At 42.0% G+C, this 13,898-nt stretch overlaps 1 protein-coding gene across 1 annotated transcript in view; it reads right to left on the reverse strand.

Moving 5' to 3' along the window:
* The window catches only part of GRID1 (glutamate ionotropic receptor delta type subunit 1), a 304,954-nt gene that overhangs the window by 72,975 nt on the left and 218,081 nt on the right, over window positions 1-13,898 (reverse strand). Inside the window, exons 5-6 of the mRNA XM_015822769.2 lie at window positions 3,200-3,361; window positions 2,883-3,002 (exon numbers count right to left, since the gene is read on the reverse strand). Of these exons, the coding sequence (XP_015678255.2) occupies window positions 2,883-3,002; window positions 3,200-3,361 (282 nt within the window). The remainder of the gene's footprint in view (window positions 1-2,882; window positions 3,003-3,199; window positions 3,362-13,898) is intronic.

Consider the following 13,898-nt stretch of genomic DNA (forward strand, 5'->3'; position numbering starts at 1 on the left):
AGCATGTTAAATAATCTCGACCACAAAACATAAATGTCTTTTGTTATTACACTTTGAAGGAAATAGTAAATATGCAGGTAATAAAAAGGGATAATTTGTACAAACAGTAACAGTAACAGTAAGAGGATGTAAGAGAGAAAAGGAATTCATTGAAGGAGGTGGAGTAAAATGGCAATTGGTTAATTCCAATTTGGTTATTAATTGCCATTTATAAGAATAACAAGTTATACACAGTATGGATGTATATGTCAAGTAACAACAGAAAAATAGCTTATAGAAAATGCAAAGGGGATTGAAAAATTGCACATGAGTTGTCACAAATCTAATCTATGCCCATTTATAATTGCTGTCTGCTTTAGATTTTCAGTTTAGGTGCTATACTAGACTTCGTTGCCGACTTCAACTGCTTAAAAAGGATTTTAGGCTGAAATGCAAGGACGTGAAAATCAAAATGGAAAAGCAAGAAAATATGAGGATTTTTTGGGGGGTATTTTAACATAGAAAAATTCCAGGCACTTAGCAGTTATGTTTGTGAATTATTAAACATGTTGGGAAGTATGGTTGAATTTGATTGTATCGAACTACTGGTTGCAATTCTATGTATCTGGTGCCCTGCAGGCATAATGTAACATTTGCTACAAACGTTGTATTGCGTTTCTATATTTCACGATTGATTCTGTTGCAGTGCTGAAAACTTCAGACTCTAAAGATTATAAATAGGCCCCAGTTTTATGATGAGCATGATTGTTGGTCTCACCTTCAGTTTCTTTTTGCAAGGCAAAACATCTCTGGATGATCCTGCTGCTGGCCGCTTTGATGCCAACAAAAGTGCATATAGTCAAGACCATGGTTTTCCCAGTTGCAATGTATGGCTGTTAAAGTTGGACCATAAGAAAGACTGAGCACCAAAGAATTGAGGCCTTTGAACTCTGGTGCTGGAGAAGACTCCTGCAAGTCCCCTGGACTGCAAGGCGATCAAACCGGTCAGTCCTAGAGGAGGTCAACCCTGACTGCTCTTTAGAAGGCCAGATCCTGAAGTTGAAACTCAAGTACTTTGGCCACCTAATGAGAAGGAAGGACTCCCTGGAGAAGAGCCTGATGCTGGGAAAGATGGAGGGCAAGAAAAGGAGGGGACGACAGAGAACGAGGTGGCTGGATGGAGTCACTGAAGCAGTAGGCGTGAGCTTCAATGGACTCCAGAAGATGGTAGAGGACAGGAAGACCTGGAGGAACGTTATCCATGGGGTCGCGATGGGTTGGACACGACTTTGCAACTAACAACAACAAAGGTTACAAGGCGCTGCCCTAGAAGGAGAATGAATCTAATTCTTATGTATATTTTATCATTATGGAAATTTCTGCTACATAGGAAATTTAGGATGTTAGGATGCTCATGATACACAAGATCATGTCAACTTTACCCAGAGTTTTCTTCCTCTTCTAAGTAAAATCCCTTGAGAGAGATTGGGTATCAGGGGCTAAAGACCAGATCCACACTTGAAGATCCAATTAAAGTGATATATTACTAAAAGCCAACACACAGGGGTTCTCTCAACTAATGGATAGCACCTGCTTGGATTTAGATAAGGGTCAAGAGAATTCAAGGGAAGTCGGACTTAGTCTACATTGTGGCTACATAGGGATTCTAAGCTGATCCCTCTTTTGACTCCACCCCCAGATTCTGCCACTCCTTCTCCTACATTGGGTGAGGCAATGGTGGAGGGCAGCCTTCCTGCTCTTCATAAATTGTATGGCAAATCTTCCAGAAATGTTTCTTCTTCCTGGAAATGTTACCCATTATTTAAAACCCCAAAGAAATAAAGCCAAAAGAAACTTTGTGTGGCTCAATTCTTTCATAAAAGTTGCATATACAACACCTCCCAACTCTTAAAATATTAGTGTGGAACCCATTATAAAGTCCACTCAGTGGAAAGAAACAAGGTCATCCAGGACAATAGAGACCCACATAATAAATTCCAGATCCAAATCCATAAATAGAAAAGCCTTATGCAGCTGCTCTTCTGAGTCTCAAAGAGAAGCTAAATAGAGGCAAAAATGCATAAACATAGGCAGACCATTCAAGCTCCAGGCAAAACAAAGGATATCCTGTTATGGTTTGTTCCGTTCTCAGTCAGGCTGCAGGTTATTTAGTTGCCTTTAATGCATGCGGTTGCATATAACTTTTTAATGCATTTAATATTTAATATTAGACAGACATTACTTCTCCGCCATAGCACCTTTGGGAATGGATAGTTTGCAGTGGCCAGCAGAGTTTAGGGAGAGCTTAAATCTTTCCTTTCCAGCTATTTATTCCTGCTATTAACACCCACATAATGGTCTGGATCACTATCTATCCTTTCATAAGTTGGGTGGGGGGGGAGAGAGTGGGAGGAGGCAGGAGGAGAAGATTTGGGGAAATATCTTAAAAAGGAGGGTTAACTCTTCTTCAATCTCATGTGAGAAGGAATATAAGCAATGAAAACAGTAGCAATGAATAAACACAAAACTAGATAGATATAAAACATTCTTTTCAGCTTTCATTCTTTATAAGTAAAACGTTTTCTCCATATCCACGACATGCAGGGTTTTACTGATAAAACAGAAGGACAATAAGGTTCCTAATTAGGACAATATGTAGTTATGCCTGCTATGTTACAATTTACCTAGCATTGTGCTATATCTTTATCTCTAGTCAGCTCACAATGTTACTGGATATAAGAACATTTCTATAAAACACGTTCATTCAAGATGGCACAAGTTGACAAAATTAATGCCTTTAGAGTGATGAACAAAACGGACATTCTACTGCAAAAAAAAACCAGCATGTCCTCCAGATAAACTGAAGGGGGAATGAAATAGAAGAAGAAAGAAGAAGAATTTACCCTTCGGACATCTTTGCCAAACGTTTCGCTGTAGCTCGTTCCAAGGATTTCAAACTGGACGTAGGGATTGGCACCATCTTCTTGGAATTCCATAATGCCTGTCAATCCGCTGATATGACCCTAAAAAAAAAAGAGTTTCACCTAGTTGAGTGACAGGAAGAAAAATGGATTTTTTTTCCCTCCCCAGGATTTTCTTTCAAACCGTCTGTGTTTAAAATATTTAGTGTACAACCATTTGCCTTTCTCCCTTGGGGTGATCAAGAACTAACCAACTTGCTTGGCCTATACTTCTTGAAAAAGCAGATCCATTTGATTACCTTCTTGATCGTCTCCAGCATGGACCGGCCTCCATTCCAAGGTTTGGTTGATTTTCTCATGCAGTTCAGGCTTGCCATGCTGTGCCATTTCCGGTCTTCCAACTTCCGGTGGAAAGCGTTGGCCAGCATGAGGACGCTGTCATAGAGATAGAGGTTGGAGACCTGTACATGGAGACAAAGCTAAATGGTTGGTGCTAAATTCTGAAGGACATATGGAAAGGGTGTAGCACGATGGAGAATGTGGCTATAAAGTGAATGAAATGCAAAAAAATAAGCCTGCTTTCTAAGTAATTATTTATTGATTTCTTCTTTTATCAGAAGAACCTGTAATGCACTCATCGGGGACAGGATCAGCAATATAAAGCTTGAAAAACCTTGTGGGAAGAAAGTCTTCATCCTGGTTCATCCAAGCCGGGGATAAATAAACAACATGGCGACTGCTTTGGGAAGAAGGTTACAGTTTATTGAAGAGCCAGACTGAAAGATGGAGAGAAATCAAGGACTGAGCACATGTGGGAAGTAGGTTTTTATACCCTCTGAAAGCCTTTTGTTTGGAATAGTTTCCTGTTCCTGTAGCATGAACTTTAAACTGAGTCTGATTGTGCTTTTCTAGGCCTTGGTATCTGTTGTTTTAATCCTATTATGTCCCAAAAGTCATATCCTGCTTCCCTGGGGCTGGGCTAATGACTCTTCGAGTTTGGGTGGGGTATGCAGATTTTAGGTCTCTTTGTCTTCTTGAGTTTTCTGGCTCCAACTTTCAGATGGTTTTACATTTGCATTTGTTACTGGGCTGGCTCCTGCTTGGGACAGAGAGATTTGGGGGCAGGGTTGGTTTCTGCTTTTGAGGAAATATATTTTTCTGCCCTTTTAATATTTCCTTCTCTGGGGCTCTGACTTCCCTCAACCTAATTTTCTTTCCCAGTTTCAATTGACCTTCTGCGCAGATGGTTCTAGTCCTCTTCGTTAAACAAGGTCTGCTTCTCTTTTAAAACACTGTTCAGTGTGTGCTTAAAACAGAACTAATTGTCTTCCAGGAGAAGGCCAAACTCAAGCATATTGGGAAGTCCATGTAATGCCTGACCCTACATTACCAGCCTAGTGCTTTCCTAAATTAGCAATGGAGGGCAGTGCCCAGTGATCTGTGGGCAAATGGGAACAATCAGATCTGGTGTCAGCTCTGCCTGGCTCAGCTTGGAAGCCTCACAGGCATCCTGCCATTAAAAGAAGAAAGGGAGAGAAGGATGAAAGGGGAAAGAACGGGGGGAAGGATAAAAGGGAAATAAAGCTGTGTGATAGGAAATCAGAGTGGGGGGGGAAAGGACGGGTGATAAGGACCAGAGCATCTGAATACTGTTTGCACCAGAATCCCATAGCCAGACACCCTGACAAATACATGGATTATCCCCAAACATCTCAGACTTCTCAAAACATCTTGGCGAGCTCTGATTGGCTGAAAACAGACTGGTCATTGGGGGAGGGATGGGCTGGGGGCAAACTTACACCTTATGTTTTTGTATCTAGCGAGCACAATAGATTTCAGAGCTGGCTTGATTTTACTGCAACCAATATCCTTAGTAAAAGAACCCTTTGCCTTAACCAATGGAGTCAAAAGCTTTTATTTCCTAAGGGATCAGATTGGGGCAGGTCTGACATCCGGGTAGATTCATCAAGGAGACCTTGTAAAACATTTCTACAGCAAGATTTGTGTCTGAGAAAAGGATGAACTTTATTAGAAAACCAGAAAAGGTAAGGCTAATCTTAACCCATCTCTCTGGGGGGTATAAAAGAAGAGCAGGCAGAGCTGAAGGTGGAGTGAAGTGCCCCATCAACTTGGAGTCATTACGTTCCTACAAACGGTCCAAGTTCAACCCCCTTGAATTCTGATGATGCTTACTTGGCACCAATTTAGTGCTGAACTAAACCTATTGTTGACTAGATTCTTGTGTATGAGCTTGGGCAGTAGATCTCTTGAACTGCAACTTAAGTTATGGCCCTAATCCTTTGCACCTGACAGGTGGGATGAGTCAGGGTAGGGAGAGGTTGAGATGAATGCTAGGAAGACATGTCTTCTAAAAGCAGTTCACACGGCATCCTCTTGTCACAACTGCCACAATTAACAGGACATGAGACTGAACCCAGAAGGCAGATCACTGCAGTGGTTAAAAAACATGTATCAAATGTAGGAGTCTCTAGGATACACAGCAGCATCTTCACTTGCTAATATTTGGGGGAGGGGGGCAGATCAGAAAAATCAACTGCCTGAGGTGTTAGAAAGTCACGAGGACTCTAAAACATTTGGCTAAATGGATATTACATGTCACCAAGATTGCCACTAAGTCTACTCCCACCAACACTGATAGGGCAAGCTACTAGTATATAAAAATAGGAGCCAACTCCAATCCCTTCTAGCACTGAAGATGTTACCCAGTTGGGTAATGAAGCATCTGCAAGAAAACCACCAAGCTCAGGACCCCAGTTTCAAAATGTTTCAAAAGTTCAAACCTTTTAAGAATTATTTTGAAAAAGTTTCTAGGGTCAAATTGATATTCAGTTGCCACACGTGTGATGTGTGCTGTGTTTTGTCTTTCAGTGTCCTTATTGGATAAACCAAACATTAATAACAAATCTACTGGATCTTTGAAGGAGATTTGTTTAGACAATGATTCTTCTTAGAGTTTTCAAACAAGACAAGACAGATGTGCCTTTGCCAACAAATTAAAGTTTGAGGATGCAACTTTCTGATTTACCACCTCCTTTCTTTCATCTGCTTTCTTGCCAGCTTGTTATTCTTAACTGCCAGATGCTTTCTTATTTAAAATCTAATTTATGTCTTCTCTTTAGGACGGAGTCAGATTCTCTCCCAGATGGCTTTGGCATATGTGTTTCCATGTTGAGTAGGATCTCCCCCTGATGTTACAGAGAGAAAAAATAGAAGGACCGGGAGTTCCAAAGGATTGCAAGACAAGTTTGATGTGTAATTTGGTAGGAAGGAATAAAGAAGACAGATGCCTTCAACTTTGCTGGTAGCAAAGTGCAAGACTATAATTAGAAGACACAACTTTGGATTGTGTGAAGCTAAACAAAACAGATTACAAAACAACTCTGAAAGAGAAATGAAAATAATGAAAACAAAATCTGTTGGGATCAGTTCACCCAGATTAATGTATAGTTTTCAAATCATCCCAAGAAAAGAATGAATGAATATAAATGCATCTCTCTCTCTCTCTCTCTCTCTCTCTCTCTCTCTCTCTCTCTCTCTCTCTCTCTCTCTCTCTCTCTCTGTGTGTGTGTGTGTGTGCATACATGTTATATATCATTCAACTATCAACCTGCAGTTTCCAACAATTGACTGGGAGTAGAAGCCCAACCAAACTAGATGTCAACAGCTTGCAAAAAGCAAGAATAAAGATTGCTAAGAGAGAGTTACCACTGGATCAAAATTGTATGTGTGTATGTGTACATAAAATATGTAGTTATCTCCTCCTTTGTGGTTGATTCACTGTTATAAACCTTTTGCAAGATTCACTTAGATTCACTTGATTGAAGTGGCATAGAAACTTTGCCTATGCATAAAAACAATCTAAGAATAAATAGATGATTTCTACATTAATATTGATAATCATTTCCTCTGCAATATTACCATTTTTTTTGCCTTTGACTCCCACTTAATAAACGAATGCATAGGTGCCCCGTGGCCATCTTCAGAAATAACCCTCACTTACTATACACCGAGATGTATTTTTACTCCTTCCTTTTCTGATGAGCTGAACGAAAACCCCACAATTCTATTTCAGACTTCGGGTCAACTTAATTACTACCAATTTCTCGTCACCTTCCTTCAGATTCAGTGATAAGCCCCACAGCTATCTTTCTTCTTTAATGCTACGTTCACAAAGGGAAAAAAAATAAATAAAATCCTTTCTCTGGTGCCCTCGAGATTAAATTGGTTGTTTCTCAAACAAACATCTCCCGGTGTCAGAAGTAATATTTACAGCATCTCAGCTTTGTTGCCGGAATGAGGCCACTGTGAAGAGAGGACCAAAAAAGTTATTTTATTTTTATTTTTTTCATGCTCATTTCCAACTTGCTGGACTTGTAGGCAGGCAATAATCAGGAATTCATGTGAGTTTGCTGCACTACCCTGCAGCGGCTGCCCGGGTGGTCTCAAGCATGAGAAAAGAAGAAATTAAGGAATTATCTTTCCAGCAGCGTGCTTGAATTGTTTGAAAAGGAACCCCAAAAAACCGAAAACAAGGTCACTGCTTCGCCCTGGGGAGGCGGTTGCTTTGGCAGGCCTGCTGAGTCTTCCTCTTCATGCTTTGGGAAGAGACACTAATTTCATATAAATGAAGTGAGGCCATGCTTATCTGGGTGGGTTTTTTTCCCCTCTCTTCTTCTTCCTGTTGGAAGTAAAGTCTTCATCCTGGTTCATCCAAGCCGGGGATAAATAAACAACATGGCGACTGCTTTGAGAAGAAGGTTGCAGTTTATTGAAGAGGCAGAAAGATAGTTCTTGCAGGAAGGACCAGAGAAAAGAAGGAGCTGAGCACATGGGTAGTAGGTTTTTATACTCTCTCTAGCCTTTTGTTTGGAAGTTTCCTGTTCCTGTGGCATGAACTTTGAGGCTATTTCCTGTGTCACGTATTCTGACCTGAGTTTAGCTGATACACACACAAAACTCTCTGGTATTCTTGATGGTGATGGGTTAGTCTATTAGCCCCTGGTGATGGGGCTAATGGCTCCTAGAGTTTGGGTGAGGTATGCAGATTTTAGGTCTTTGTCTCCCTGAGTTTCTGGCTCCAACTTTCTGATGGTTTTACAGTTGCATTTGTATAGGGCTGGCTCCTGTTTGGGACAGAGAGATTTGGGGGCAGGGTTGGTTTCTGCTTTTAAAAATCCTTTTGAGGAAATATATTTTTCTGCCCTTTTAATATTTCCTTCTCTGGGGCTCTGACTTCCCTCATTCCTTTCTGTTTACCTTTTTTGACACCTGAGAAAACTTTCTCACGTGCACTTCGTTGGCATCGTTATTGCAGTTGGCCACACAATCTTAGACAGTTTTGGGGGGAAATTCTTCAAGCGACAATGAGACAAGGCTGAATGAAAACAAACAAACAAACATGGTGTAGTTCCTCTCCATAAACATATCTTGGGTCTTGGAGTACCACCAGTAGCAGCGAAGGTGGAGGTGGCTCTTTCTCGTGCTCCAATAACAGGCTGGGATAGGCCAGGAGGTAAGTTCTTGGAGGCTGTATTTGTTCCCAGAGCTTCAGCAGAAGACCTGTACTGCTCGACTAAAGAACGTGTTACTTTGCGGTTGTGTTTGTTGGCCTGTCTGCCCGCTCGGCAGTTCATCTGATTAGTGTTTTCTTTCCTTGGAATTCATGTCTGACAACGAAGTCATGACATTTGGTCTATCTTCAAAGGAAGTATCTCCATTGAAATGATGTTGACAAATTCAGCAAGAGGCTGTAAACCAAAGTTAGAGGAGCTACTTCTGATTGTAGGCCACGTGTGGGCACCCATTTCCATTTTATGATCCTTAAAGTACCCCAGGAACTGTCAAGGTGTGACAGCAAAGTGATAGCTATGATTTTTCTTTGTTGTTCTAATTCTTAATTCCCTCCTGAGCATCTCCAAAACCTGCCAATTGATTACAAATGTCAATGTGATTGAAGGGAGAAACTCATAAATACATATCGAATCATCATGTTCCTGTTTCCCACAAAGCAGTTGTGGGCCCTAAGAGATGATGATTGGATAATTGGTTAATCCTATCCATTTTAGCTTTAAATCCTGTTTCCAAGATGAATGGGCTTGCAAGATGCATGCAATTGTTGAATGATTTAAAACACCAGGATCAAATACCACTCCAGGCAAGCTGATACCATATGAAATAATAGAGGCCCATCGTAATAATGAAGGAGCAATATTTGCAGCATAATTAGCTTCTGATTGCTGCCTGGCAATCAGTGGAGGTTAAATGATCTGTGCAGACGGCTCGCCGTGGTGAGAAAATGGGTCTTTTTAGGGTAGAATATTTTATTTCCCTGGATTACAATTCTGCAGAGTCTGTTGCAGTGCCTACCTCATTATGTTTCACGGCATATGGAGTGCTGGTGGAAAAACTCTCACAATTGTCCTGCAGAGCCTGATGGTTTTAGGCAAAATGTTGATTTGGTCTTTTAATTATCTGAGCTCAGAGTCTCCCCTTCAACGTCTCCCCTTAGCTAGTCCCATCCCTCTTCGTTTAAAAATGGTTCTCTACTTTTCCTGGCATTGGATCTCTTCAAGCTCCTTCATACAATACATCATCCTTGTTCTTCTGTCTCTGCTACCTACTAACAAAACTCAGACAGAAGTAATCTGAAAATGTTTTTCTGTCCCGTTATATATATATGATATGATATATGATATGACATGACATATAAAGACATATAATAGAAAGACAGCTCATTGATTGACACAATGTCTGCGACAACCTCTCTCTAGATTGCGGTCAACTCTTGCCTGAGAATCTCAAAATCCTGCCTTCTGCTTGGACCAGAAAATTGGATCACTCTGTCTTCTGCCCTGACCCACTGGCATGAAATGTGTGTCTTCTCAACCCTGCAGTGAACTACTGATGTTTTAGACCAGGGGTGTCAAACTCAATTTCATTGAGGGTTGCCCTCAGAGGGCTGGGTGGGTGTGGCCAGGGTGGGTGTGGCCTACTGGGTGGGCATGGATGGAGTGGGTGTGGCCTACTGGGTGGGCACGGCCAGTTCTACATCGTTCAGTCAAGGGTGGCTGTGGGGGCCTGGGCAGGAGTGGGACAGATCTGAGGGTCTCTGGCAGAAGGGGGTGGGACCAGGGCAAGCGCCAAGGCATGGTCCATTTCTTCATTCCTCACAAAGGGTGACACCTCCCCAGCATGCACCCAGGGGGTGGGGCCGACACAGCAGGAGCTGGTTCCTCGCTGTTTCTAGAGGGCCTTGTGGAGCTAAGACTGAATGCGTTTCAGCATAGATGGCCATCACAAAATTGTACATTGGCTCCCGGCCAGCCTGGGCCAGGGCCAAGGCAGTGGGGGCCATTCCCTCACTGTTTCCAGGATGGCTTCATGGGCCACATGAAACCATTTTGCGGGCTGCATCCAGCCCCCGAGCCTTGTGTTTTACATGTCTGTTTTAGACTAATTATTCTCGTATGACTGACTCTTTGGATACTTGGAGAACTTCACTGTTTTGCAATCCTTTTCTAGCAAACCTCTGCAAGATTTGAGACCCATTGCTTCCCTTGTCTCACTAGCAATCAGCACATGACACTTTTCTTTTAAGAACTGGGAACTTGGAAATAATTTTATGTCATCTAACCAAAAAAGGATTCCTTTTCAACAGAAAGTGGCTTTAGAAAAGACTACCAAGATGTATACACCCAGAGAGATATTATATCACTGTGAAAGGCCTTCACAGTTCTTCCAAAACAAAAGCTGTGTTGGAAAAGCAACATTGGCCATGATTTGACATACTGTTAACTGTCCCGAAAGAGCAAAAAATCAAATATTGCTGTTGACCTATAATGTGGGCAAGAAGACCAACATGGATAAGCATCAGGAACTTTCTAAGCTCAACACTTTCCCAATATATTAAACATGGAAGAGGCTGACTCCGTTATGGGCCACCGGTATTGTTTTTTCAACAACCCTTTCAAAACTCAGCCTAATGGGCTTTTCGGATCAAAAGTTGAGAAAGAGGACTTGCCTCAGCAACTAGCTATGCTACCACCATTGCACTAACAGAAGTCACTTTTAGTTGTTTTGCTAGTGAAATGATGATCAAGGCCAAGGTTGATGGTCTTGGCCCATTTGGGATGCTTTAGCTGAAGAAAAAGGACCTCTAGTTGTGTTACGGCAGCAAGATTGTACTGGTCATTAATTCTTACAGATCAGAGCAAAGAATTGCTTTGATCTATGCAATCTGTTTGCAAGGAGGAGACCAAATGTGGTAGATACCCTAGGGCAGCTAAAAAAAAGAAATAATGTTTGCATGGAACAAGAAATAAATCATGCAGATGATTAAGTGGCATGTTGAAATATCATCTTTGGGCAAGCTTTTAAAGGAGTAGTCCCAGTACGATACTTTACACAGAAAAAAAGACAAATAGTTTTTTGTCTGAATAGATCTGCCAAGTTGTAGCCTTCAGTTTGATGTTATGTCTGAATAGTGGCAGATAAGATCTATCTCTGTCCCTCCCAGGATGGTTATTGTGCTGGATTGGATTAGGAGGAACCACTTTCAGATCTATCCATGGAATCCTACAGGTATCTTTGGCCAGTCGCTCTCTCCCTGCCCAACAGGGTTATTTGAAGACTTAAAATTGGAGCTGGAGAATGCCCCTTACCCCTGGGTCTCCTAGAGGAAAATCTGACATAACAATCTATCATTCAAGCCAGCAAATAAATGATACGGACCAAAAGATAGGAGATAAGTGCCACATAGTTACTCCAGTGGTGGTAAACCTATGGCACATGTGCCAGAGGCAGCACTTCTGTGGGCACGCGCATCATGCCCTGGAGATGGCAACCGTCCCTCATCAATCAGCCGCCTGCTAACTCGCCGAGGTCCCATGTGACCAGATGCATCCCAGCATGGCTGGTTTCCCTTCCCCCCCATCCCATCCCTCCTGACTTCGCATGCACGACCCACTGTATCACCTCCTCAGCTGTCAGCTGGACGTCCAGCTCAAAGGTGGCTTCTCTGAACTGCTGGCAGTGGGCTGCGGAGTCCCAGAGTGTGCCGGTTGAGGGGCCGGCAGGCTGTGGCTGCTGATGGACACCGTCGGCCCCCATGTGCTTGCTGGCCTCTGTGTGCAGGGGCCGATGGTGTCAGGCAGCAGCCACCCTGGCCCCTGCCTTGCCTTGCCCTGCGACAATGGCACCTCTGCCCTGCCTCACCTTGCCTCACCTCACCATGCAGGATGAGCCTCCTGCCCACCGCCCCACCTGCCAGAGACCCCCTGGATCTCCCCCAACCCTGCCCGGCCCCCACAGGCCTCCCCACGAGCAACATCAAGGTGACCAGACCCACTTTGGCCACACCTACCCAGTCTGCCATGACCACCACAGCCACGCCCACCCAGTAGGCCACACCCACCTGGCACCTGGCGATAAATAAGTGGGTTTTGGGTTGCAGTTTGGGCACTCGGTCTCTAAAAGGTTCGACATCACTTGCTTAGTCTATTGACAATGGTAAAGCATGAGTCTTTTCATATTTAATGGGGAACAACTTCTGATAGCCTCTAGAGGCTGTTTGGGATTGGAGCCTCAGGCTGTACAACTCTCTCCTAGAAGTTACTCAGATGAAATTTGTAATTGTAACATGTTCTTGTAGCAGTCCAAGAATGCCGGAGCTTCCTAAATGCAAAATAAATATGCTGTTAAATGGAAATGACTGAGCAGAATTATGGCTTAATCTCCGTGCTGTTTGCTAGGAGCAAGCCAATGGTGATCACTACCTCAGCAAGCAATGAATGTTAGTAAAGAAGAGAAGAAAAAAACCTTGATAGGAGCTTCACTTCTTTCCCATGAGCTCAGATCTCCAAATCAATCCCAGTTTTTGGACTAAGAGACTGAACATTTCCTCAAAGACAAACCATCATTCTTTTGGTGCTACATCCTATTTTATAGAAGAGCTGAGTTTTGTTGGTGCTTGCTCTGATGACATTCATTCTGTTTACGGTTAAAATATAGGTTTCCACGAGACAATTGTGGGATTGTCATGTTTATAACTTGTCAGGTAATGGCTGGTGGTTTCATTGCTATAACTTTATGAATTTTATATCCATGAGGTGCATATTTTATGCATTATGTTGTTAACTAGCTGATTACGCAAAGNAGTTTTGTTGGTGCTTGCTCTGATGACATTCATTCTGTTTACGGTTAAAATATAGGTTTCCACGAGACAATTGTGGGATTGTCATGTTTATAACTTGTCAGGTAATGGCTGGTGGTTTCATTGCTATAACTTTATGAATTTTATATCCATGAGGTGCATATTTTATGCATTATGTTGTTAACTAGCTGATTACGCAAAGACAAAATACTAAAATGATTCATACTCTATAAAACTCTTAAGACATGCTTTGTTTTCTGTGTTTTTTTTTTTTTTTCTGATAACGGCACCATCAAATACAAAGTTCTTTTCTTAAGGAGATTTGCCAGGATAGTTCATTTTCCTAGACTAAAAAAATAGGGCATGTTGAAGAAAATGCCCAGAAATCAAAAGCTTTAGAAGTTCCCAATTTTCTTTAGAATCACATCTGCCGTTCACGAATTCCAGATTATGTCAATACATTTTCGTATGTCAAAATCTACCAAACGAAAAATCGTTTTTCACTGTTTCTAATGACATTCAGTACGAACTATGTTTCAGTGTAACCCTTGAAGAAAAATTCTTATATTCCTTTCCCATGACTCATACATTTGAGCATATGAGATGAATGGATACCACTGGCAAAAGAAGCACACTTTTTTTGGCACAAAAGACCATCCCATGGAGATTCAAGGGGTGCAAATACAGTTGGTTGATGATACATGCCCAAAATTGTTTGATAACTAAAGCATTCTGAGATTTAACCCTTTCTTTCTTCTACAACGTTCTAGTGTAGCTAGCAGGAACACATATCATGTAACCTTCCTAAGGAAAAAAAATGAAGGGAT

The sequence above is a fragment of the Protobothrops mucrosquamatus genome, unplaced genomic scaffold (genome assembly GCF_001527695.2).
Source record: "Protobothrops mucrosquamatus isolate PMUCROS unplaced genomic scaffold, P.Mucros_1.0 scaffold1671, whole genome shotgun sequence".
Lineage (NCBI taxonomy): Eukaryota > Metazoa > Chordata > Lepidosauria > Squamata > Viperidae > Protobothrops > Protobothrops mucrosquamatus.